At 41.6% G+C, this 24,619-nt stretch overlaps 1 protein-coding gene across 4 annotated transcripts in view; it reads right to left on the reverse strand.

Annotated features, from left to right (window-relative positions):
- Window positions 1-1,357: 1,357 nt before the first annotated feature.
- The window catches only part of kmt2a (lysine (K)-specific methyltransferase 2A), a 34,992-nt gene continuing 11,730 nt past the window's right edge, over window positions 1,358-24,619 (reverse strand). Inside the window, exons 4-34 of one of the 4 annotated variants that reach the window (XM_041994255.1) lie at window positions 24,354-24,531; window positions 23,302-23,530; window positions 22,519-23,180; window positions 22,204-22,277; window positions 21,819-22,055; window positions 21,554-21,700; window positions 20,186-20,281; window positions 19,859-19,979; window positions 19,560-19,673; window positions 19,189-19,373; window positions 18,888-19,064; window positions 18,374-18,484; window positions 18,018-18,091; window positions 16,692-16,906; window positions 16,497-16,591; window positions 16,277-16,414; window positions 16,043-16,201; window positions 15,729-15,840; window positions 15,549-15,627; window positions 15,256-15,416; window positions 14,148-14,294; window positions 11,051-13,706; window positions 8,310-10,952; window positions 7,926-7,994; window positions 7,622-7,845; window positions 7,394-7,468; window positions 7,071-7,245; window positions 6,783-6,890; window positions 6,601-6,681; window positions 6,067-6,196; window positions 1,358-5,966 (exon numbers count right to left, since the gene is read on the reverse strand). In XM_041994255.1, coding sequence (XP_041850189.1) covers window positions 5,691-5,966; window positions 6,067-6,196; window positions 6,601-6,681; window positions 6,783-6,890; window positions 7,071-7,245; window positions 7,394-7,468; window positions 7,622-7,845; window positions 7,926-7,994; window positions 8,310-10,952; window positions 11,051-13,706; window positions 14,148-14,294; window positions 15,256-15,416; window positions 15,549-15,627; window positions 15,729-15,840; window positions 16,043-16,201; window positions 16,277-16,414; window positions 16,497-16,591; window positions 16,692-16,906; window positions 18,018-18,091; window positions 18,374-18,484; window positions 18,888-19,064; window positions 19,189-19,373; window positions 19,560-19,673; window positions 19,859-19,979; window positions 20,186-20,281; window positions 21,554-21,700; window positions 21,819-22,055; window positions 22,204-22,277; window positions 22,519-23,180; window positions 23,302-23,530; window positions 24,354-24,531 — 9,948 coding nt within the window. In that variant the 3' untranslated portion in view covers window positions 1,358-5,690. Of the gene's footprint in view, window positions 5,967-6,066; window positions 6,197-6,600; window positions 6,682-6,782; window positions 6,891-7,070; window positions 7,246-7,393; window positions 7,469-7,621; window positions 7,846-7,925; window positions 7,995-8,309; window positions 10,953-11,050; window positions 13,707-14,147; window positions 14,295-15,255; window positions 15,417-15,548; window positions 15,628-15,728; window positions 15,841-16,042; window positions 16,202-16,276; window positions 16,415-16,496; window positions 16,592-16,691; window positions 16,907-18,017; window positions 18,092-18,373; window positions 18,485-18,887; window positions 19,065-19,188; window positions 19,374-19,559; window positions 19,674-19,858; window positions 19,980-20,185; window positions 20,285-21,553; window positions 21,701-21,818; window positions 22,056-22,203; window positions 22,278-22,518; window positions 23,181-23,301; window positions 23,531-24,353; window positions 24,532-24,619 lie in introns of all 4 variants that reach the window. The other 3 variants (XM_041994256.1, XM_041994254.1, XM_041994257.1) reach the window with 3 other exon arrangements.

Raw genomic sequence — 24,619 nt, forward strand, 5'->3', positions numbered from 1 at the left:
AAGGCTTAATTTATGACAAAGTCAGAGTGAAGGGAGGGAAAAGGGCGGGGATAAGAACAGCCAAAGAGGAGGGTGATAAATAATGGGATGTTTGGAAGATTGCATAATTGTGATGGGGAAATACTTCAGGACATGACCACAGAGGAGCTGAGAGGGCTGTGGTCAGATCAGGCAAATGTTACTAGAACACATGCAGCTGAGAATGGTACAAAACACAAAGACAAACCCTTTGCAGAAAAGGAAGGCAGTGAGAAAAAGACCACACATTTTCCTCTCTGCTCTGTGATTTTCACAGAGTTGAAGATGAAGTCATTTGCTAAATTCAGATAACAAAGTTAAGACAAGCATGGCAGTAATCCCCTTAGCAAAAAGTTGATAAATAAAGAATGTCTTGATAACTTGTTGGCAAAGGAATAGAAGTTGAGCTGGTTATTAAGTTGCAGCACCCAGGCCAATAAAAACACTTTTTCAGTGTTATCATGCAGCTCTCGTCCAAAAAGCCCCAGAACTTTGCCAAAAACAGGAGACTGTGGAGTCTACACTGAGCAATGGAGAGCAGAAGTTTCATTCTGGGCTACTTCTTTGTTTAATTCTAATTTGTTCATTAAATTTTTAATATATGAAGAATGTGTTCCTGCCAGCATTAAATCCCGCAATAATGTCTTATTAGTGACTGAAGTCAGGAACTAGAATCTGATCTTCATAATAATTTATAAAAACCTCTGCAGCACTGACATTCTCCGCAGTAGTTTATACGTTATATATTATTTCATTGACTTATTAATTTGCTACACTGAACAGATTCAAACGCTTAAACACTATGCTGTAAATAATTTGGTTACAGTCATTTATTCTGGTCATTAATTTTACATAACTGCTTATGAAATCTTGCACTCTCCTCTAGTTTATAAACGAAGCATTATGCTGTGACGTGAAAAAGAGAAAAGGTGCAAAGCTGCTCTGAATGAACACATGGGTCTACTTACAGTTTGAACAGTAAAAAGCAGCTTTTATGGGGAAAGTGGTGGGCCAGCAGCTCTTTTCAACACATGCTGAAACTCCTTTGAATTTCACTCGTGAAGAGAGCTGTCAGCAGGTTCCTGTGGAGGCAGAAAGCTGTAACTGAAGTTTAGACATGCATTTAATTAGCAGTACCAGAATCAGCACATTTTGGGCCTGCTATGGCCATTTCCTGCAAGAATCCATAAACTGTTGCTGCTCTGAGGAATCATTTTGTAATGTAGACGAAGACTGAATTCACCTCCACTGGGTGGTGCTTTTTTATAGCCTGAGTGTTCAAATTGAACAAACAAAGAAATCAAATGCTTTTCAGTGAAAGAAATGAGACAGAAAAGAGTAAAGGAGACATGTTTATTATTTAAACTATCACTTAAATAAAAAAGTGCATAGAAAATAAACATGATTAGAAACTTTTCTTTTTACACGTATGTACAACTTTATTTCCTAATTATACATTCACCCAAGAAGTCTGTGGTTTTTTTTCACGGTGGTGGTTTTCCTTCATTTCATTGATGTGTACTGAAAGAACACTGTTGAATGGGAGAAAGTATGACTGTTGTGAATACCGTTATTACACAGAGCAGGAGGAGAGATATTGATATAAGACAATAGTATTTTCAAGGCAAAAGAAAGCAAGCCTGTTCATGATCCCTCATTCTGCACATCCTACTGCCAGCTCCCTCTGACACCCCATCCCGTCATAGCCAGACAACGTCTATACACAACAAACAATTGGAAAATTACAAATACAGGTTAAGTACTTGTCCAACATCTGCAAAACCTTGACTTGTGTAAGAACAATTCAGGGTGGATGCTGCACAAAATAAATAAATTAAATGTTTTCAACATCAGCATTATGACTTTCTATAAAAAACAGTACATGATAAGTACAACCAAAGCTTCAGAGAAGAGAGGGGTGTTCAGGGAGACATAAGAGCTTTCCCAAATAAAAGAAAATAAAAGAAAAAAGAAAAAAAAAAAGAAGGAGCCATTTTGGTGATATCTTTCAAATCCAGGTATTCTTGTATCCTGGCCTGTCTCCACAAACCAATCTCTTATTTTTACTGTCTATAAAGTCCCTGTTAACATAAAAAACATTCACTACAACAACCAGAAAAATACAAAAAAACGGGAAAAAAACAAAAACAAAACATAAACCCAAATGGATGACCTTGAGAAGTTCACAACCACAAGTAATACAGTTACATTTCTCATCACATAAAAACTGTTCCGTTCCAGAAAGAAAAGGAAAACTGCAGCGCTCCTCACTGGTGAAGGAACACACACAGGCACAGCAAAACTGGTACTGGATATCAATATACATAAAGAATGATGCACGTTAGTTTTATCTGATAGTACTGTAACACAAAACCATTATAGAGTACATTGAAACATTGCTATTACCATTACAAATCCGCTGTTTTGCTACTGTAACTAAGTTTGTCTGTTCCATTCCATATATTGTATAGATACTAAAGTACAAGAAATTACTATGCATGTTTCCGTATAATATTTTTAAGTATTTATACTATAATTACAGATGAAGACGGAGAAGAGCCACTGGTGTGGCATGGTAAAATGTCCAAAGAAACAACAGAAGTCATTTCCTTACTGTTTAAATGCTGTTTAAAACGGTAAAACTGACTTATTGTTCACTGAAAACTGACCCTGAAAATGCAGAAGTGGAGCTTGTGAAGTGAGTCGTAAACAGAGCCCTTAGCATCGGTGGACATGTGCTCACTGATGCTGGCGTGAACTGTTTGAGCTAAACCAGGAAGAACCTGCGGTCCTACAGACAGAAATACTGCTTCTGTTCTCACTTCAGTATTATTCCCAGTGCTGAAATGAAACTGCTGCTGCCCAGTTTGAAGTCTCATCTACAACTTCCTTAACAATCAGGATGGTTACACAAGAACTCAAAACAAACACAGCTGATAAAGTATTATCATCACAAGTCTGGTGATGTGGAGGAAGAATATACATTCATTGTTGACCTTAGCAGCAGAACCCAGCGTGCCCAATGTTGGTGCTGCAGTGCGACCGCGACACCGACATGCCAGTCAAGGCCGCGTGCATGGCACCATCAGGAAGGAGAGGGCTGCTGGTGTGGTCCCTGCCTTCACTTTGTTGAAGAGAAAGAATCAAGTGCACTTTGCTTGAGCCTGAAACACCACTGTCAGGAGCCTGATACACAAACTCAAAGCATTTGAAGTGACTATCTGTGCTTGTGGTTTCAGCATTGGAGTTGTGATGTCTGTCTGGACAAAGAGCTGCTTTTTTAATATCTATTCAGTGCCTATGTCACAGCTCAAGTGCAAACCATTTGTAGGTCATAATTTAGTTTCAGCTCACAAACACAAGGGGCAGTGTGGGATTAACTGCTAACAGCCAAAGGTCGTAACGAATTCAGCATGGATGGCAGGTGACAATAAATTAATTTTTTAAAAAAGGGACAGAATGGTGGAAGCAGCCGGCCTAAACGGTCGGCTGCAATGGTCAGGACAAGAAGGCTTGAAAGTAAGTTAAGAGGCATGCTTGGTTACAACTAAGGCAAACATCAAGGAGACTAAACAAAAAAAAAAAGTTTCCAAATGCTGGTGAGTGCTGAGCGGTCACCAAGAAAATGCATTTAATTAGCAAATTCGAATGGAGATATGATGAGTGCTGTCTGTAAAGGTTAAATAAAGGCACCTCTTTATCATAGACCAAGTCTGTAGAGGGACTTAAAAATGGCGGGTTGAATTTTACAAATATAAATAGTTAAATGCCAGTTGGCCCATGGCTGATTACTGAACCATTTGGATTTGGTAGCAGACTGTAAGCAGACTTGATTCTCTGTGTGATGTGGTGTGGAGACGATAAGGCTGGAGAGAGGAGATATCTGCCATGGATTAACAATCTAAGCTCTCTCAAGTGCATAATAATAGTTCACATGACTGCCATACTACCAGCTAGAACTGGAACAAAGGAAACAAACAAACAAACAAAAAAAAAAACAGCTCTGGCCAAACGGCCTGGGGAAGATGAAGAGCTACTGGTGGACTGAACTAAAAGGGAACCAAGCCACAGACCAGCGTCAGTCTTTGGAAATAAAGAAAAACATTCTGGCTAAAAAAATAAAATAAAACAAAACAAACAAAAAAAAAAAGAATAAAATTACAACAACAGCTTTGAAAAGGCAGTGGAGTACAAAACATAGAGACCAAGCATTAGTGTTTGTAAACCTCTATTCCCTACAAAAATGGCAATAAAATAAATATGATTTTTTTATATAAATACCATCATTAAGTGCTATTCACTAGTGAGTGCTTTTTAAGTTTTTTCTTTTTTTTTGTAGAAAAATATACATTATTTACATTTTTTTTTAAAAGCATGATATTCCCTGTCCATAATAAAAAGACAGTTAACAGACAACAAATAAAAACACATATCTCCATAGTTACGGTTATCACATCAGGCCAAGAACAAATCAAGTCAAGTGAAAATTTAATTCAAGGGTGTGATGTTTGGTTCTCTTGCTGCTGTTATTTGGAACGTGATTAAAAAATCTGAGCTTATACAATTACCAAAAACAAGTTGGATATTAACAACAGCACGCGCAAACTCGTAGCAAGTCTGTGCACTTCTATAGGACCTTGTGTCTGGAACACAGCTCCAAAAATCAATTAAAAGTATCTCTACTCAAGCGCATCAGTAGGTTTTTCTGGTCCCTCTGCTGTCAGTCCACCAGAATCTCTAGCTGCCTCGCTTTTTTCAGGCCAGAGGCTTCATCCTATCAGCAACACGTCTATGTGGCAACCAAGCTGTCAGACCAAAGTTCAATTCAAAGATGGTATCAACCTCTGATAACATCCTTTACATCAATGGTCAAAAATAAACTCTTATCTTTTTAACAGAATCTTTCTCCTCTCCTGTCTCTTTTATTCCACCTGTCTCTTCTTTGCTGTGGCCATTGCGCCCCCTAGTGCTCCCACCTATACAGCTCTGATCAGGCTGCTTTACACCAGCAGCTCCTATTTACAGGTTTAAATGGTTACACTTACAAGCTTTTTAGTCAGTCATAACAGCTCTGAAGGCATCAGGGCACATTCAGACAGGGAGATGTGCATCAACAACGGCTGACATTGAGCTCAAATCATAATAAAATAAAAGCTAAAAGGTTCTCAATTTTTTTTCTATTAAAGTTACCGTTACAAATCCCTTCAACAAATTGCACTTTGGTGTAAAATGGAACCAAGTTCTTTGATTTTTCTTTTTCTTTCTAAGTTCACATTTGAAGATCATAACATATTTCTAACAAACTAAGGAGGATGGGCCAATGTAAAAACTTATGAAAGGATCAACTTTATCATCCAAATATAAATAGAAATTAATATTGCAATGCTGTGATTTTGTCTCTCACCTCTGCAGGTGAAACTTTCAATGCCAAATGTAAATCGGACAAAAAGGAGGCACAATATGTTGGAATTTCTACAAATGTCTCGTGCTCAAAATGGCCATTCCCACATTTACAATAAGACCTAAAACTGCCATCTCTGTCAATGCCTGCAGAAGCCAAGATCCTCCGTAGCCACAACCTAGAAAACTGCCATTAACACCAGTTCTATGGCAAACAGGCCATTGTGGCACTGTTGCTCAGAGGTCATCTTCAAGTTGTTTAGATCTGGGCATCAGTTGAGGAACTTGCGACACTTCTTTGCACCGCAGTTGCAGGGCAGCTTGTTGCTGGCATCCTCAATAGGGAACTTGTAGTCATATGTGAGCTCCTCTCCACGGTAGATGCGGCGAGAGGCAAAGATGACGATGTGCTTCTGGCCGTCTGTGGTGATGACCCGAGAGTAGCAGTTAGGCTCACAGGAGTGGTTAATGAAGCGGGCAGCGTTGCCATGCACTGTAGCATCTACCACCTCGTAGTCATCAATGCGAAACATGTAACAGCCAATCCCCTTTGAGAACAGAGAAGACAGTTTGTTTGGTTCTCTCATTAATTTTAGTTAGGTTGATCAAACCAAGATTAAATGTCCACCTTTGTTCCCATAACTTTACCTTCCCATCGTAGTATTTCTCCCGTTTGTCAGTGAGCACAGACCGAATGACATTCCCAGAGTATTCAATAACCATTTCCCCAGCCTCAATGGTTTTCTTACAGAACAGACCACGGCCATGAATAGGAGACCTGCAAAAAGACAGAGGAAAACACACTACTGTGTTATTTGTTTGCCAACATATAACAATATACTTTTTATATACTTTTGTTTTTTGTTTTACCCAACTTCAAGTTGGTACCAGACTACCTATGGGCGGGTCGTGACAAATACATGTATTTTACTCAGTCTCCCTTGCAAGTTCTTACACATAGAGAGCTAAGTATTCTTGAGATTTGATTTATGTATACCATTCCAGGCTACAATCATTAACTAATATATTGTGGATTTTGTGGATTTGGAGGACAACCACAATAGTCGCAAATCTAAACATTAAAATAATGTTTACTGGTTTAAACAATCACCATTGATATTTACTCAGGAATCTTTGAAATAATCTAAATTATGATTATCACTCTGAGCCCTACTGTCTAACCTGTAGACTCCAACAGCTTCCTTCGAGGTGGCTTTCAGCTGTTTGAACCTCACAGCAAGTGGCAGCTCCGTGGAGACACGCCTGCAATGACAGCATAAAACAGAAATCTTAAGGTATCAGTATCAATAATAGACTGTTTTGAGCATAATCCTTCTAACTTTAATATAAATGTAGCCACTCACCTGGCAGTCCTGAGCTGCCCTTCCTCATCATCATCCTCCTGCGGCCGGTACTCAGGTGGCTGGCGATGTTTGGAGGCCAAGAAATTAAACATGTCAAATATAGACCTCCTAAAGGGTAGACAATAAGGATGACAGTCATCAGAAACACAAGATCAAAGCACACAGCTCCTGTTGAGGGGCATTATTTTTTTTCCCCCTTTTTCATTAAAAGCATACACAGCATATAGCGAGTATGTTAAGTTTCACATTAGGAAAACTAATGTGTGAGGCGTGTGCATGTTTGCTAACCTGTGGTGGATTTCTGCACGAGCTGAGCCATGGGGGTTGAGTGGAGGTTCATCAGATTCCTCTGGCTTGTGGAAGCGGAAACGATAACTTCGGCAGTGTTTGGATCCGTATAGCTGCTCCAGCAGGAAGACGACAGCCTCATGGACGACTCCCAGCATCCTCAGGCCGTTCACACCTATGAGGAGCCGAAAAAGAGCCTCACAGTGACACAATGGTCTTCAATTCCAATATGTACTTGTAGTATATTTGTACCTCCAGAGCTATTTTAAAAAAGAAATTAGTTTTTAAATAGTATTTTTTATGTCATCAGAACGAACCCTCACCTTCAAAAGAAAGCTCTTTGAGTCGTGCATTGGAGCGAGCTTCCTTCACCTTATCAGTCAGGGACTTCCAGGCCTCTGTGAAGCAACAAGTATTTTATGCACATTACATGGCTACATATTGGTCAGATGTGCATTCATACTTAGTTTAAAAACATTACATTAAATTATTCAAACGCAATTTGCTCTTGCAGTGACATTATGTCCATTAGTCAAGCAGTTTTATATCACCTTCAATACTCTCACAGCGAATGTGGAAGCCGTCCTCACTGCAGATTTCAAAGATGATGCCCTTTTTGGGTTTGCTATCCAAGCCAGAATCCCTGCTGTTGCCATCCTGATCGGGCGGTGAATCCACAGGAAGAGACCCTACTCCACCAACTGCAGATGGTTCATCTTTTCCAACTTTCCCTGGTAAAGCATGCCTTTCAGATGTCTTCTTTTTACCATAGACACTACAAAAGTGAGCAGAACAGATTAGAGCTTTGTATTTAAACAAATTTAAAAATGCACAGCTAAAACTACAGCTACACACCTCTTGTTGGAAACCTTATCTGGGAGCTTGCCTGTGTCCATAGGTTCAGGAGAGTTCAGCTCCCTGGAGCTGCTCAGAAACAAGGTTAGAAAGGTTTTGAAAAAACATTAAACACTTTATGTGAAGTACAGTATATTAAGAGGTTCATTTATTTATGATGATGACAAGCAATTAAAACCTAACATTGAACAAAAACCATTCCCTATTTTTTATTGGCTTTGAATACAACAAACACATTATTATGTATTTTGCCATGAATATGTATTATCATTTGCCAAATGCCAAATTAAATAATTAAATCTGGATTACACTACTGAAGATTTCAAACCAGTATTCATGTCAATAAGGATAAACACAGTTCAGCAAAGATTAAGAATGTCACACCTTGGGTTTGAGGGCGGGAGCTGTCCTGCAGAGTTGCGATGACCCTCCGTCTGAGTGACCTTGAACTTCTTCCCGCTGCTCATGTCTGAACTCTGTCTGCTCCTTTTCGCTTTCTGTTTGCTTTTTTCTGTTCCTAAATGTGTGCCTGATGCTACTGTGGTGGAGTTAGGTAGTCTCTGCTCTGATGATTTAGAAACAGGTGTTGTTCTGCTACTCCGACAATGTGCAGAGGTCTGTGTTTGCGTCAGAACTCCAACAACACGCCCCTTCGTGGGGCTTAAAGGGGTGGATGGACTCGGAGACAGAGTGGCATTATTATTTGGACATGTGTCCACAGTCTGAGTGGTGCTAATAGGCTGAGGCTGATGTTGGAAATGGAAGTTACTGCCCTCTGACTCTTTCTGCTGGTTGACAGCCATGCTGATTGTTTGTTGGGTAGGCAGGACACAGATGCTGCTTGCTATGGATGTTTGAACAGAAGAGCCAAGCTGTGACATTAGAGGAGCTCCCCCTGCTGACTGAAGGACCACTGGCTGATCTGACAGCCCCAAACCATGTGGATTTGCTTTAAAAAGCAGATTGCTAATTGGTCCTGTGATCTCAGCAGAGCTTAAGACAGGAGTGGAGAGTGACACTGATCCTGGTGGAAGAAGACCAGCAGAACCACTAGGGGGCACAGACACAACATTCAACACAGACTGACTAGGGTTGAGACCAGAGACTGTGCAAGGTAGGAGATGAGTAGAGGAATCATGACCCAGGATTCCAGGCTGGGTGGTACCGGGAATCCTCTGCTGAAGAAGAGCAGTGGGATCCAGGTACATAACCCCACCAGATTTTGGTCTCTTGATGATATTAGGAACTTTGCGCTGGGAAGTGGAGAGGGGGCTTAACTCAACCAGGCCACCAGGTTGGCCAGAGATGCTTGCAGTTATCTGTGGGGAAGACAGGTTAATGAGAGTCATGTTGGGAGGGCCAACGTCAGATGGAGCCAGAGTGGGCTGGCTGCGGGAGCGAGCCACCTTTTTGCCTTTTCTTGGTAAACGAGAGATTGGCCTCTTCTTGCCGTGAGGAGAGGCCTGTACAGCTGGGGAAGAAGTGAGGGAAGAGGGACTGGAAACTATAGCAACACTAGGACCCAACTCATGAGGTCGGCCAGCTTCTGAGACCAGAATCTGGGATTGGTCATGAGGCTGGGAGGAAAGACCAATGAGAAGCCCGGAGGTGGTACTAGGGAGTCCTGCCTGGAAGCTTGTCTGTGTGGCTCCTGTAAAGGTATGAATCTGAGAGGGGTGAGGTATGGTTCCTAGGACTTTGCCACTGGCAGGAAATATCGACTGGGCCGTAGATATACCAGCATTCAACCCTGTGGTTATTGTCATGGGGCTAAGCACTGCAGGAGAAGTAGAGTCCATCACTCCTGTGGCACTAATTTTTTGTGTAACGCCATTAGGGACAGTCTGAAGGACATAAAGAGGCTGAAATTGCTGATTAACCACAATCAGCTTGTCAGGGGCTGGTTTGATAACTGCTGCACTGGAAACCTGTGCCTGTGAAGGTCCTGGGCCAGGCACTGGACTGGGGCTACCTGCAGCTGCAGCTGGGAGGTACTTCTGACCCTGAAGAGGCATTGATGGAGAACTCGACAAACCAGTGGTACTGGAACTCCTGGGAGCATCCTGATTAGCTGGAGGTTCAACCACCTGACCAATGGCAGGGCTGGGAATGAATTGTTCTGGAGTCATGTGACCTTCTGTGACCTGCGAGTCCCTGTTTCCCAGAGCTGTACCATCATGTTGATTCTCTGATGGCGACATGTCTTGTCTTGCTCTCTTCTTGTCTCCACTCTTTTCTCCACTGATGTTCTCTGGGTCAGAGTTCAAGCCTAGGATAGTACGGTCTGAGGTATTTGAGATGAGACTCCCAGCAGTGTGGTTCTGACTTGTGCTGACAGTTGGGCTGCGAGTGGTCAAAACAGAGAGGTCAGAAGGTAGCTCTAGTGGAAGATATGGCTCATCTACAGATATGGAGCTATTTACACTACTCTCCACGACCCCTCCGCTCTCAGTGCTGGGCAGCGGCTGAGAGAAGTCATCAAACAAAATATCTTTGCGCCTGTTAACATCTACGCCCACGTAGCTCTCATCCAGCAGAAGCTCTGAGGATGGCGGTTCAGACTGCTGGCCCAGAGCTGGCAATGACATGGAAGGCGTGTTCAAGACAAACTCCATGATATCTGAAGGCAAAATGTTCCCACAGTCATCGCTGTTGTTGTTGTCGGAGTCAGATTTAAGCAGGTCTGTGTTGAGGGAGAGCTGAGCCTCAAGAGGATCCTGACCATGACTCTGTGGCTGGGATTTGACTCCACTTCCTAGAGGAAGACAATTTTCCTTCTGGTTTTTTCTGCTTTCTCGTGTGTTCCCACTTACTGCTCCACCACTGTTACCAGCCTCCTTACTTGAGTCATGGGAGTCAGGTTTCTCAGAGTGCCTTTCTCTGCCTCTCCTCTTAGGAGCACTCTTATGTGGGGTGGAAGAGGAGGTGGTTGTAGTGGTTGTGGTGCTGGTGGTACAGATGCTGGTATCGCTCTCCGAGCCATCATCAATGCCATCAAGCTGGCCGATTTGCTGCTTGCCTGAAGTCCTGTTAAACACATCAAACACAACATGTTAGATAATCAACAATACAAAAAAATTACAAATAATTTTTGATAATTCTCATAATAAAAGATGTGTACTAACAAAGAATTCATCATGTCTTCTTCAGCTTTTTCTTGAGCTCTTTGTTGTTGCTGCTCCTCATCTTTCAGAAAGCGCTGAAGCTGGGATCCCCTCCCCAGACACTGGTCTAATCCTTCAATAGATGGAAGGCCCTCACCAGAGTTTATTACTGTTCGAGTGAAGTTGTAGTAGTAAGGATCTTTACTCCTGTGTTTCACTCCGTTGTCTTCATCCTCTTCACTGTCCCCTGATGACGATGAAGTGCTTATATCATCTGCTCCATCCACCTGCCCCTCAGCTGACTTTTTACGCCCGCCAGTCCTCCTCTTGACCACAGCTCCTGCTCCATCACTGCTGCCATAAAAGGGAAGGTCTTCTTCACCGTACGAACGAACCCCATAAAAGGGTGTGAGGCCAAAAAACATGTTGGAACGTGCACGGGCACTGCGTCGAGGGTAGCGTCTTTTGGCTGACCCAGAGCCATCACTGTCATCCTCATGATGCTTGTCCTCCATGCCTCTGTCATGGTCGTCCTCTGGGCCATCACCCTCGTCCTCCGTGCACTGGGTGTGGTGACTGTGGTGGTCTCTGAGCTCGCTGCACAAATGCTGCTTGCGCAAATTATCTTCTTCAGTTTGGGTCTGGGTGTCCGATTCTGAGCTGTCACTACTGCTGGCAGACGGTGAGGAAAAGAGGGTGGAGCGGGCAGAGCGATGAAACCCCTGTCCAGCAGACGAGACAGTGGAGGCAGTGCTTGTTGGACAGGAGGACAAAGAAATACCACCAATGGCACCGGTCCCATTAGGGTCAGTCTTGATATCAGTCTTCGGTGCAGCTGGAGTAGACAGTTTAGCTGATCTCTTTTTCTCTCTGGAGGAAAACGGCAGTTGATTAGTTGTCTGTTTGGTGTGAGACTGAATAGAGGACTTCATGCCTTTCTCTGTAGCTAAACTAGTCTGCTGCAGCTGCTGCAAGTTGTCCAGGCTGGAGCTGTTCTTCCTCTCTGGACAAGAATAATTTTCCCTGCTCTTTGAGGATGACCTTTCTGCTCCCTGGTTCTCCCCCTGAGCCTTCCCATGAGCTTTGGAAGCATTTCCAAGAGCTGGAGTTTTGCTATTGCTGCTGTTATAAGAGCTGGAGTTTGAAGCATGCGTGTTAGAGCTGCCAGGAGATTTTGTGTTATTATTGAGAAATGTAATTTTGCTGTTGCTGTTGTTGTTTTGAAGGGTCTTCTCTCTATCTCGGTCTTTAGGCACATCTCTGCTGCTGGCTGTCTTAACTTTGGGGTGCTTGTCTTTGGCAGCTGAGGGCGCAGATGGGGAGGGTTGATGTGTAGAGGCCCGTTTGGCAGCATCATCGTCTCCAGACATCCTTGATGACCACAGAGGCTTCACAACTGCTGCTGTGGCTGGGCCTGATGACAAATCATTCGACTTCCGTGTACTGGACTTTTGTGGGGAAGTAGATTTCCCAACAACACAGTCCTTATGGAGTGGAGATTGTATTATGTTTCCAGTGCCACTGCTACTCTCTTTCCCTGAGCTGGGCTTGTCCTTGCATGGGATTATGTTTGAGGCAGGGGTGCATCGGTGATGAGGTAACAAACTGAGACTTGCAGAAATGTCCTGGTCTCTGCTTCCGTGTTTCCCTTTGTCTACCTGCTTGGTGCTGCCACTTCTCTGCTGACTTGACAGAACAGCAGTGCCCACTGGAAGCGAAGGCTGGCCTGGGCCTGCAGGTACCAGTCTTGAACTCTTACTCTCACTTCCAACCTGTTTGTTCTGATTACCAGCATTACTATCTTTCCCTGAGCCAGAGTCTTTGTTTCTCTCTGTGCTTCTATAACTGGAATCTCTAGAGGAAGGTCTACCTTTGTCAGAGTCTCTGCTGGAAGGCCTGTCTTTACCTTGGTTTGAGTCTTTTCCTGTTTCCCTGCTATATTGTCTATGCTTCTCAGAGTCTCTTAGTCCAATATCTCTGCTATGTGACCTTGCCTTGTCCATATCCTTAAAGCTGGGATGTCTAGATGATGATTTACTTTTATCTGTTTCTCTAGTGCTCAACTCTCTGCTTGCCTGTCTTCCTTTGTCAGAGTCTCTGTTTGCTTGTCTACCCTTTTCTGAGTCTCTTGAGAGATCTCGACTGGCAGGTCTTCCACTCTCAGAGTCTTTCAGCCCTGAGTCTTTACTTGATGGTTTCCTCTTTTCCAGCTCTTTGGATGATATTTCGACCTTGTCTGGATCTTTTGGCCCAAGCTCTCTGCACGATCTACTCTTGTCAGGGTCCTTGGAAGCATGGTCTCGACTCGATGTCTTCCCCTTGTCTGCATCTCTCAGACCTTGGTCTCTGGTTGACTGCAGTCTGTTTCTGTCTGTTGATAACTGTCTACCTCTATCATCATCTCTTCGGACTGGACTTTTTGTTGAGTCTTTGCTGGGGTGTTTGGATTTTTCAGGGTCTCTGGCTGGGGAGGGTATAAGGGGAGGGGGTGAGGTAAGAGGTCGTGAGAAATTCTGAGGTGGAGAGGTCAGCCTTCTCTGTCTGTTCAGCTGGTGGGGAAGAGGTGGAGAGAGAGAAGGGGAGCTGTGACGTCGTGAGTCAATATTCCACATGCTCGGGTTCACTGGAGAGTCTCTCATAGTCACAATCTCATGGCTTCGGGGTTGCAGTGTGCCACCTAGAAAACAAAAGAAACAGACATTTAAACAAATTTCTTCAAAGGAATCCCAAACTATTACACAAGAGAGAAAAAAAAAACACACTTTCCTCTAACTCAGCATGTTTATTTATTAACCTTTTGGTCCTCCAGTGGCATTTGTCAAAGAATTAAAATATCGTTATTAATTGTTTCAAGTGAGTTTGATTCTGTGTACATGTTATAACAACTGTCTAAAGGATGTGCATACAGACAATGGGAGAGCATTATTTACTTAAAATTACTTTCAAAGATTTGACAGTTTTTACAATATTCTGATGGTCTGTGGGTCTGGAGGGCTGGAATGTTTTTTCACATGCTTGAGAGACAGATGCATGTTTGATTCCCTTTCCTAATGCCAATTGTCCAAATCAGTATTTTATGTAAAAAAGAAAAAAGAAAAAAAAAGTTGTATATTAGTACCTGGCAATGGCATGGGCCTTAGGCCTATTGAGCGCTGACAAGGGGGGTAGCTGGGGTGCCGGTTTCTGGTGTAAACCCTGAGCTTGGAGGTGTTGGCAGGGGAAAGGGTTTCAGAGCGCCTTGGTGTCTCAAACGGATCAGGAAAGTCTATATATGAAAAAAAATAAATAAATAAATTTAGCTAAAGGTAGGATTTAGTTTAACACATTGTTTTCATAAATAGAGAATTTCAGAGAAATCCCTGTATGTGTGGGACCAGACCAGACTATTATTTAGGGCTGTGATCTTGATTCTCTCGTGCTGCTAATTAAAAACAAACAAAACCAAAAACAAACTGCAGTAGTGCAAAAAAAAAATTAAAATAAAAATTAAAAATAAAAAAAAATAAATAAAAAAAATGCTGTTCAAAACAAGTGAAATCATTTTATATAGAGACTGAAAAAAATCTGCATGGTCTCCAGTGTAAACTGGTAAACTGATTTCTTAAGCTTTCAAAATCCTTTGACTTGTTTAATGTTACTTTCATTCACTGTACTGTCCTAATAAGCACATTTCCATTTATATCAATTATCTATAGGCTTGTTTTGCATTATCTGTCATTCACTACATTCACTAAATTTGACTTGATGTTAGTCTACAGGTGTAGAGAAGACAGATCCTCCAGTTTGTTATTAGCACACAATTCCAAAGCCATGAAGCCAGTATGATATGTGGGTGCATTTGGTCAGAGGGTATGAGTAACTGGTATAATGCACAATAATATATACACAGGTCTTGACCCAGCATGTGTGGTATTATGAGGATTAAACTGGCCCGTTTGCAGTCCAGATGTGTCAATGAAAACACTAAGAATATGTAATGAAGCACAGTGGTAAACATGCCTGTGTCTTTTTTTTTTGTGAAGGCTGCTGCAACTTTCAAATTTAAGACAAGCATTAGTTTTAAAATAATAATGAAAAAACTAAATGTCATTTTTAGCATTTGATATGTTTCCTTTAAACTACATTTCAATAAACAGACACTGAAATGATTTACAACCCACTGTCTTCTGATTTTATTGACAGTGGCAAAACTTCTTTATCTGAAATATGTAAAGTTTGTGGGTTACCTGTTATGGGAGGTGGGCTGTGTGCAATTGTCCGATTTGCCTCAGGAGCTGTCAGGCTCTTCAGATCAGACTCAGACACTGGAGGGTGACAAACTAATATCCTACAGGTATATACACAGCGTTTTCGAGCATCTAAAGTACTCCAGTACACTCTTGAACACCTGGGGAGGAGAGAATTCATTTAGTTTAACAGGCAATATTAATTTCCTCTAGCAGCTATATGTGCTTTTTGAGAGTAGTAACTCAGTCCCTGTGCAAGGCAAGGGAAGACTTTTAGATAGAAAACCACTCACTGGTATCCTACAGGGAAGAGCTTGCGTTTGCAGTCTGAGAGTTCAGTCAGGATTCCCAAACAATCAATTGTCATGGAGCCTGCAATGATGAAATGATGATGGTTAAATCCGTTTGCATGAGGCTATGGAATTAGGTTAGGAAAATGCATGACTATCATCATTCAGTAGAATTTACCCTACCTATCATCATGTGGACATTTTCAGGCTCCAGTCCTGCCAACCACTTCCTCCTGAGACTAATGCCCTCCAGGTCTACCAAAATTCTGCGGGTTACCTCAAACTCAGACACCACCTTAAGAAAAAATTTAACAAACAACAGGAAACGTGAGAGGAAGTTCAAAATATGAAGTCCCAGCTCCTGGCATGATTAATCATCAGAAGAGACCAACAGAAAATCTACTGACTGGCTTAAGTTGAAATAATTCAGACTACCTTGGCTGTCATCTAAATTTATTAATAAGCGTTTGGTTACACAGCAAACAAGATTTCCTTACTTCTCCTTTGATAAGGTCCCTGTGCTTTGGACAGTAGACTTTTTTGTCTTCCAAGAAGATACAATGGCACTGGCGGGCACACATGAAGTGGTAGTTACTGGTGCAGGAGGTGAGGCAGCAGTTGACTGTGGCCCCAGTCTTTTGACACTTCTCGCAGTGCTGAACAGAATACAGGTTGTCAATTATCGGACGCTGTATACTGAGATAAGTGGCAACTTGGACAAAGTGTCTTACCTTCTGTTTTCCCCTGAGAACAGCCATGTGAACATTTTTCAAAGAGCCATCATCATCTTCAAACACCTCAGAAGACCAGAGAGCGCAGTTCACATGGGTCCACTCATTCTGCCCGATATACAACAGCCTACCTCCCTCCTAAAACATACAGAAATGTTGCAGTTGACACAAACTCAGGCTTATGTGTGTTTAAGTGATCTGGAACCCATTGGTAACTCACATTAGTGTTTTCATCTCCATATTTGAGACAAAGGACACATTGCCTGTTATCAGTGACCCCTGGCGGAGGAGGGAGCTCTGGGCTGTCCTCTTGATCTAAAAAAATTAAATAAAATTTGAATTGAGAAAACTAGGAAAACAAGATGGGCAAAAACAGTCACTTTGTAAATAAGATGCCATGTGTGGTGTACCTTACCTGGTAGGAGTGGGGGTGGTGGAGGCAGAGGGGGAGGAAGCGGATGAGGAGAGGCTGGTGAATCCGGTTCACCGGGAATCTTGGGCTGGGGAGCTGGGATGATCTTTTTCATGAAGTGAGGGTGCTCAGCACGGGAAAGCTCCAGTCTTTCCTGCCACTGGGCATAGTTGTGGTCCAGGGATGGAGGCAGCACAGCATTGGGGAGGAGCCCACTGCTGGGAAACAATGACATATGAGGACACCATTAACTGACTGTGTGCTAAAAAAAACTAAAAGACATAAATATATGTATAAACATTCGAAAAGGAGACCGAGGTGTTGCTCCTGTACAAACCCGGCCATAAGCAGAATCAGATTATGTTTAGAGCAATGACAAAAACTCCACAATAATCGCATCTATGGAATTTTTGCCAAGTTAAGTTTTTGATCAGTTAAGCAAACGTGTGATATGAAGTTTGACCCTTAAAAAGCTCAAAGACCCATCTAAAAAAATAAGTTCTTCCAGTAAAGGCTACAGAATCCTCTGGATAAAGCATTGTTTTACTGGACTGGTGCACTGATGCATAACGCATCAGGGGGGCTAAACAAATACACAGAGAAAGCTAAGTGATTGAGTTAATGAATAAGTAAGTACAAAAGAAAGGTCTGTCCAAAGAAAATTACTTCACTAATCTTCCTTATTAAATCACCGATTTTATTAGTTTTTCTCTTTGGGATTTTTCTAACTTCCAAAACATGAACAATGTACTTTTATTACCACTTAAAACTTTAAAGTCAGCATCTAACATCCTGTTTTGGAACAGTCAACCTAAATATTTTATAAATATTAGTTAGCTTTTTGGTTCCCTCCTATACACAGATGACGATACAGCTTCTTCCAAAAAAAACACATCTTACTGCTCGTTTCAATAATTACAGACTAGCAGTTCTTGACAGATGTATTTCTTGAAGGTTTTTGGATGAGCTCGCATTACAGGAGTACAATGAGTCATGTCTTTTTCTCTATAATTACAAACACAACTTGGACTACAGCTGTAGGAAATTGTAGAACATCACACATTTATCAATAACAGTAGATGGGAAGCACTGACTGCCGGAGACCTTTGCTAAAATACTGGCTTTCAGACTATTGATATTTGTTTGGGTGTTTATTTGAACTCACTGTCCAACGCTGTTTTTACATCTGTGCTTCCAGTGTTAGATTACTACTACATGTACAAATCTAGAACCATTTTATAGATAAAGAGCAGTTTATATAACTTACATAGAACAGATACCCAACACTATGCAATCACATATTCTCTGGTATTTTTATGGTTCACTCACTTGGCAGAGACTTTTTGTCTTTCCCAGAATCTGGACTCTTTGACTTTGAACCATGGGAAGTTTCGGTCCATTTGCTGAAATGGAAAATTTTCAGTTAAAATTGCACATCAGTCTGCTGAAACACTTGCACAGACCTGCATTCAGGGCCAGATGGTGATTGATGATAGCGCAATTACAAGTTCAAGGTACTTGTACCTGTTAAATGATCGCTTCAGTTAAAGCACGGTGGATATTTTTTTTTTTCAAATTGTCTGATATGACCCCCTAAAAAGGCGTTTCTTGCTTTTGAGTATTTGTGTACTATTATCTTTGCTGTGTTTGCAGTGGAGAAACTTGAGTTAATCTGAAACTCTTACCCGAATGAAGAAAGACTTCACCATACTGTTGGTTTTCCTGCTCTCTGGCTGACCTCCGTCACTGTTGATGGCGGTTTGAATGATTCGGACGATGTCATCACTAAACTCCAGCTGGGAGAGAAATGATATACACACATGACAGTTAAATAGATGAAATAGAAATGCTGATGAACACGGGTGGATAGCCCATCATTGCATCCATTTATGTTAATTTATCATTGTAATCAACAGGTCTGACCTTTGACTCAAGAGACAACCACACATACATACACACACACACACACACACACACACACACACAAACCTTTTCCAAATGTAAACTGCTTTCATAGCTTTACTAATCTGATGCTGCATCTGCATCTGTAGATACGTCATATCTAATTAAAGCACAGTAAATATACAGACACATTAATTTTCTCTGGTTAAAATATAGCTGACACACTTTCCATATTACAGACTTTTCTTCAACAAAGGTGGTTCCGATTTGCTGCACAAGCAGACAGAACGTACTTACCAATGAACTGTAACGGCCTTGATCCATCTTTTTCCCAACTGACTCCAGGTCTGGAGGGGAGTCACTGGGAGGAGTGGGGGTGACTTCAGTAAGGACTGGAGGATCCGGGCCCTCTGGGGAACGACGGGATGGAAGACTCTCCTCTGTTTCCGGATTCAGTTCTGGAGGCTTGACCGCCTGCAGAGCAGCCAGAGAATATTTCCACATGAATATTTAATCTCTGAGGTATGCCACTACAAAAATAATGAATAAAAATAAAATGATGCTAGAATTTAAGATAAAGTCTGTGTGTATATCTCACCTGTCTGTAGCGTAGCAGGTGTGTAGATGTGCGTGAATTGAGCAGTGCATTGAGAACATTACGAATGCAGCCCTGAAGCTCCCTCTCCAGTGCTGTTCTCCACTGGGCCGGATGGTGTTCGGTACATTTGGTACACGTGTAAGTGACACTCTCTGGCAGCTTTGACAGCAGTTCATACATTTCCTCTGAGGGACAGCAAAATGACAGGTCACTATTGCTGCCATCATAAGGTTTATTGTCTTTCAGAATCTCATCAGCATGACAACCTTCCAGGACAGCCTGTCAGGGATCTGCTCAGTGAGAACTGAAAAGGAAAATGAGGCTGACATGTTGGTTCTTTTAATAATACCTCTAAAGGGCTTTTTACTAACCTGTAAGATTCTCACACTTAGCATGAACCCAGTGGTTGCAGCGGCCACACTCCATCATCTTGCTATCGAAGTCATCATCATCATAGCACTTATCACACAGTGGACAGAAGTTCCCTATAAACAATTATAATAACTAGGATGAGTTCTGACCACTCAGTGCATTATTCCTTAATGAAATGTCATGTTGTTGGCTCTCAGTCACATTGTTAAAAAGTCATAGATGTCTTGAAATGTCACCTTTAATTTTTAAAAGAATATCAGTAATAAAGCATTTTATGCTTCACTTTTTTGTTGCTCACCTTTAGCAAAGAGTTTGGCACAGTCATGACACATGGAGAAGTCATGTGACCACTGGGCATCCCAGGACTTCCCAGGTTTAGTGGCTCCACACCTCTTACAGCGCACACACTTGGTGCAAATCTAAAAAGAAAGAACACATAAACGAGATGATCAAATTGCAGAAAATTGAAATGACTTATTTTGGTAGTAGACTTAATTTAAGGATTTAAGTTGCAATGTGTGAAGGGCAAGAGGAATAATAATGAGCATAATGCTGAAGTTTGGTCAGACAGTGGTTTGAGGGCAGGGAGGATTTGTGAGAAGTGTAAAGCAGTGTGGATCCATACCCAGACTCTCTTCTTCTTGGTGGGTCTGGTAGGGTAGTTAGCACCCAGGCACTCCGGGTGATAGCTGTTGCGGCACTTATCGCACTCTAGCAGCTGCTGCTACAAAGAGAGACGCCAAAATAAAGAATCAATGGATTTTTTTTTAGCTATATGATTTTTATTCAAAGTAAATTCATGACCTATGTCACTTGGATTTACATTCGCTCTTACCAGTATTTGACATGAGAAATTAATTATCTTTTACATTATATTTAAACTGTATCCTATGTTGTGTGGAGATTTAACTATTTATTGCAGAGGGTGTTCACAGCGGGGTTCATAAATGGATGAACAGATCAAAGGCATTAAGAAGTATTCGCTATAGCAGTGGTTCCCAACCTGGGGTCCGTGACCCCCCCAAGGGGAGACCCCCAAAAATAACAGGAGGTCCCTGAGATTTTAAACATTAGAGCCATTGTGATTAATGTCCGCACATTGTCCATATTTTAAGGAAAAAAAGTAAGGCTGTATGTTGTTCATTTAACTTTGGCTTTATCAAAGGACAGGACTCAACCAGAATACATTATTTATGGTGATAATCTCACTTTTGAAAGCTTAAAACCAAGTAAGGTATATACATGAAGGGGTCCCCGAGGAAAAACAGTGGGGAACCCCTGCTCTATAGACCTGTGTTTGGACACAAATTCTGTCAGGTTTTTAGCTAACACAGATAGTAACAACATATAAAGTTGTTGTATCTTTTCTAATAACAAATAATGGTAATTCTGCCATTCATGAAAACTAGAAATATTATGTCACAGTGAATTTAAGAATAATTTAATGAGTCTTCCTCTCAGACTTTGTCAAATTACACATTGCTTGATGTGAAAAGTGTAATGCATGGAGCTTTTATGATCTCTGCTGCACAGGGTATTTATTACAGTCTGAAATGCCATACTAGACTACTCAGGAGCTGAGATCTTTCGTCATAGATAGACAATAGTTTTAGTAAAACTTCATGTTCTTTGAGCAGGTATTTCTTTAAAAGAAATAGCATCAAACTGGTTCCTGCTTTTTCTATTGAAAGAGCAATAACCAATCATTTCATATAATTTATTAATATGTGCATTTGGTTTATTGTGTTGGTAAGACCAAATGTGTTCATAAACAATTCTTCAGTCACAACCACAAAGGCTCACACCATGCAAATTTTGCACGGAGCATGATTTAAATAATAAAATCATGGCAGGAACCCAGGAAACTGATTAAATGATGTCTGCTGGCAAGACTGGCAAGCTTCTTTCTTTCAGAAGATTTGACACTCTCTCCACTCTGTCATTCAAAACCGAGCTTCTTTTGTGTAGCTTTAAACTATACTGAATGGCTTACTTTAGCTTTCTGGTGCTGGCGCCCACAGGCCTGGCAAAATCGGCATCTGCGACAACACCAGTTCTCAAACTGCTCCTGGAGAGGGCGCTCTGACTCCCCCAGGCAAAAGAGATGAAATGGCTCACAGCATACCTGGCAAAAGACAAACTACAAAGCAAAATGTTACCATGTAAATTTGAACATGTCACTAAAAAAAGACTTAAGTAATTTTAAGCAAGGAAACTTTTAAGTTTTTTTTTTTTTCTCAAAACAATCGTTTCTTTACCTCAAAATTTCCACTGCTTGCACATAAAAAGCAGAGCACCCTGGGTGTGACAGGCACAGAAGTGAGCAGGCTGAGACCTCCAGCCTCCCACACCTTCTCCACATCATGGTCCCTCTTGAAATCCACTCTGATGCGATGCACTCCGTCGCAGGGTGCTCTGGACTTCACCTGGTCCCTAGACGAGGGAGTGCTCAGCAAGTTTAAAGTACTGCGGCTGGGGGGTTTGGTGGTCAGCGGCTTTTTGTGTTAAACAAACCAGAAGGGAGACAGAAGAAGTAAAATACAATAAATCATGTGTGCTTTATACAAATATTTTTGAAGAAAAATAAGTGGATTTTAAATAAATTAAAAGAAATTTGAGAAATCTATCAAAGTGAGTTCTTACCTTGTCTTTTGGTTTCTGTTTAGGGGACAGAGAAACAGATCTAGAAGTTGGCTTCTTTACCTGTTTGGAGTCAGCTAGGAAAAGGGGAAAGGATGTAAGTCTCCAAGAGTAATTAAGGCAAGTAAGAAAAAGGTTATTCCTCCACCTAGACAAGAGCCGAGAGTTATTAATGTTTGTCTGCTTTTTGCCAAAATGACAGAAAAACTACTAAACCAAATTTAAGAAACATGGAGTAGTTGGAGCAGACAGTGCTAGCCTTGGTGCAGGATGTGCCTTTGGGTTTTTCTGGTGGTGAAAATTTAAGCAATCTCTTACCTGCTGTAGAAGAGTTTTGCTGTGGTGTTGTGTGCTGTTGCGGTTTCTTCTTGAGTTCGCTCAGAGAAATCTTGGGTGAAGCATCTTTTTGTGAAGGCGCCTGAGTGGTAAGTGGCCGTTGCTGCTGTTGCAATGACTGGTGACACTGTGTGGACTGGGAGGGGGAATTCTGGGCCGAAGAAGTCACAGAGGACGATGATGAGGATGAAGAAGTCGATAACACAGATGCCGAACCCTGTACAGGCTGCTGTGGCTTATGTCCCTTTTTTGTGGTGGTACTGCTCGTGACTGAGACCTGTTTGGGATCTTGTGTGAGAGCTGGAGACTGAGCCTGTGACGTAGCTATGCTGGAGGCCTGAGTGGGTTCAACCGAAGCAGGAGAAGAGGAGAGGCCTGGAGATGATTGCTTCAACAGTGTCTGTTGTCTTGATTTCTCTTCTATTGGCTTTAAAGGGGGAGTTTCACTCTTTTTACGAGGAGGATCCTCCTTTGGTGGGACAGGAGTAGGCTTGGAGCTAGACTCTGAATTGGGTCCTTTTACTGGATTGAGACCCTCCTTTTTCTCGGTCAGCTTGTTCTTTTTCTTGTCCTTCTTGCCTTTGCCTTGCTTTTGAGGAAACATCTTTGATGGCATCCACTGCAAGTTCTGGCACTTTCTCATCCTGTGAGCACACATTCAAAAGTCAAACTTCAATTCTTCAAAATTCTATAGTGAAAATACTTCATTTTTTTTTTTTAATTTACACATTAATTGTGACAAAGAGCCAATAAACTAAGACTTACTTGCAGCATTGCTTTTTAATGTTTCGTCCTCCAAACTTGGGCTTGTCAAGACAATTGGTGCAGACGCCACAATCTTCTGGAACCTGGCAGCCTGAGCACTGGCCACAGCGCCGTGAGCGACGCCCCTTTTTCGGAGGAGCTTCTTGAACAGCCTTCTGCCGCGTCTCCCGTGGCTTTATGGGAGGAGACTGCGGTTCTGCCTCCTCTGAGCCTGCTACTGATGACTTATCTGTAAAGATTCATCATAGATAGGTTTAAGTTGTTGATTTCAAATAGATTTTAGTAACTCCCCTGCAACACATAAATCCCATATATACAGAAGCTCTTTCGGGTGTGACAAGGCAAACAGAGAAAAATTTACTTGATTATATTCCAAACTCAGTATGCCACAGTAAGCGCCTAGAACCTCACATAAACTCTCATGTCACAACATGACATAAAACCAGTCAAAAATGACAGGAACAGAGCAGCTAAACTCCTCTCACTCCTTCACCACTTCACTGTGTACTTGTGCTCCCATTGATGACTGGATTTATCTGATCCTATCCTCAGTCTGTCATCATCACAAGTTGCAGAACTTTATCAGGACTTCCACAGATGTGAATTTAGTTGGTATGGCACTAAAAAACAATTAGTAATTGTCAATGTGTAAAAGCATCAATATGTATGTCAAACAGATTTTTATATATATATATATATATATATATATATATATATATATATATATATATATATATATATATATATATTTTTTTTTTTTTTTTTATCAAATCTAATAGTTTATATCTTGTACTGTTTACCGGTCGGGTTAAAGGATAGGTGAAGGCATGGCCTATTGATCTGTAAGATTTTAATATCTGACAGTGCTGTAAAATGTTTGCACGCCCTCTAATCAGTACTAAAATGCACTTTGACATCTAAAGATTACCATTTGAATTACCATGAGATTATACATCACATCATTATTATTTTATGTGTTCATTTTAATAGCCGAGTCCATAGGCAGTACTTCATAAGCAAGTCAAATGAGAGGTAAGTGGAAAATGCCTCACCATCATTTCCCATGGAAGATAGAATCTTCTCTCTCTCCTCCCAGGGCAAGGCACTAAGTGTGGGCATGTCGTCAGGGAAGACTGCCCGATTACGTCCAAGAGCCACAGCTGCGCGACGGCATACGTGTTTGATCCGTGGACCACGGACTGAGGTCTCCGATGAGTCACTCTCCTGACCCTAAACAGAAGAACAATCCATCGAATATGAAATATAAATATTAAAGGAGCATCAAAATAATGATTATCAACTACCACAAATATGCAAT

Source organism: Melanotaenia boesemani, chromosome 9 (genome assembly GCF_017639745.1).
Source record: "Melanotaenia boesemani isolate fMelBoe1 chromosome 9, fMelBoe1.pri, whole genome shotgun sequence".
Classification (NCBI taxonomy): domain Eukaryota; kingdom Metazoa; phylum Chordata; class Actinopteri; order Atheriniformes; family Melanotaeniidae; genus Melanotaenia; species Melanotaenia boesemani.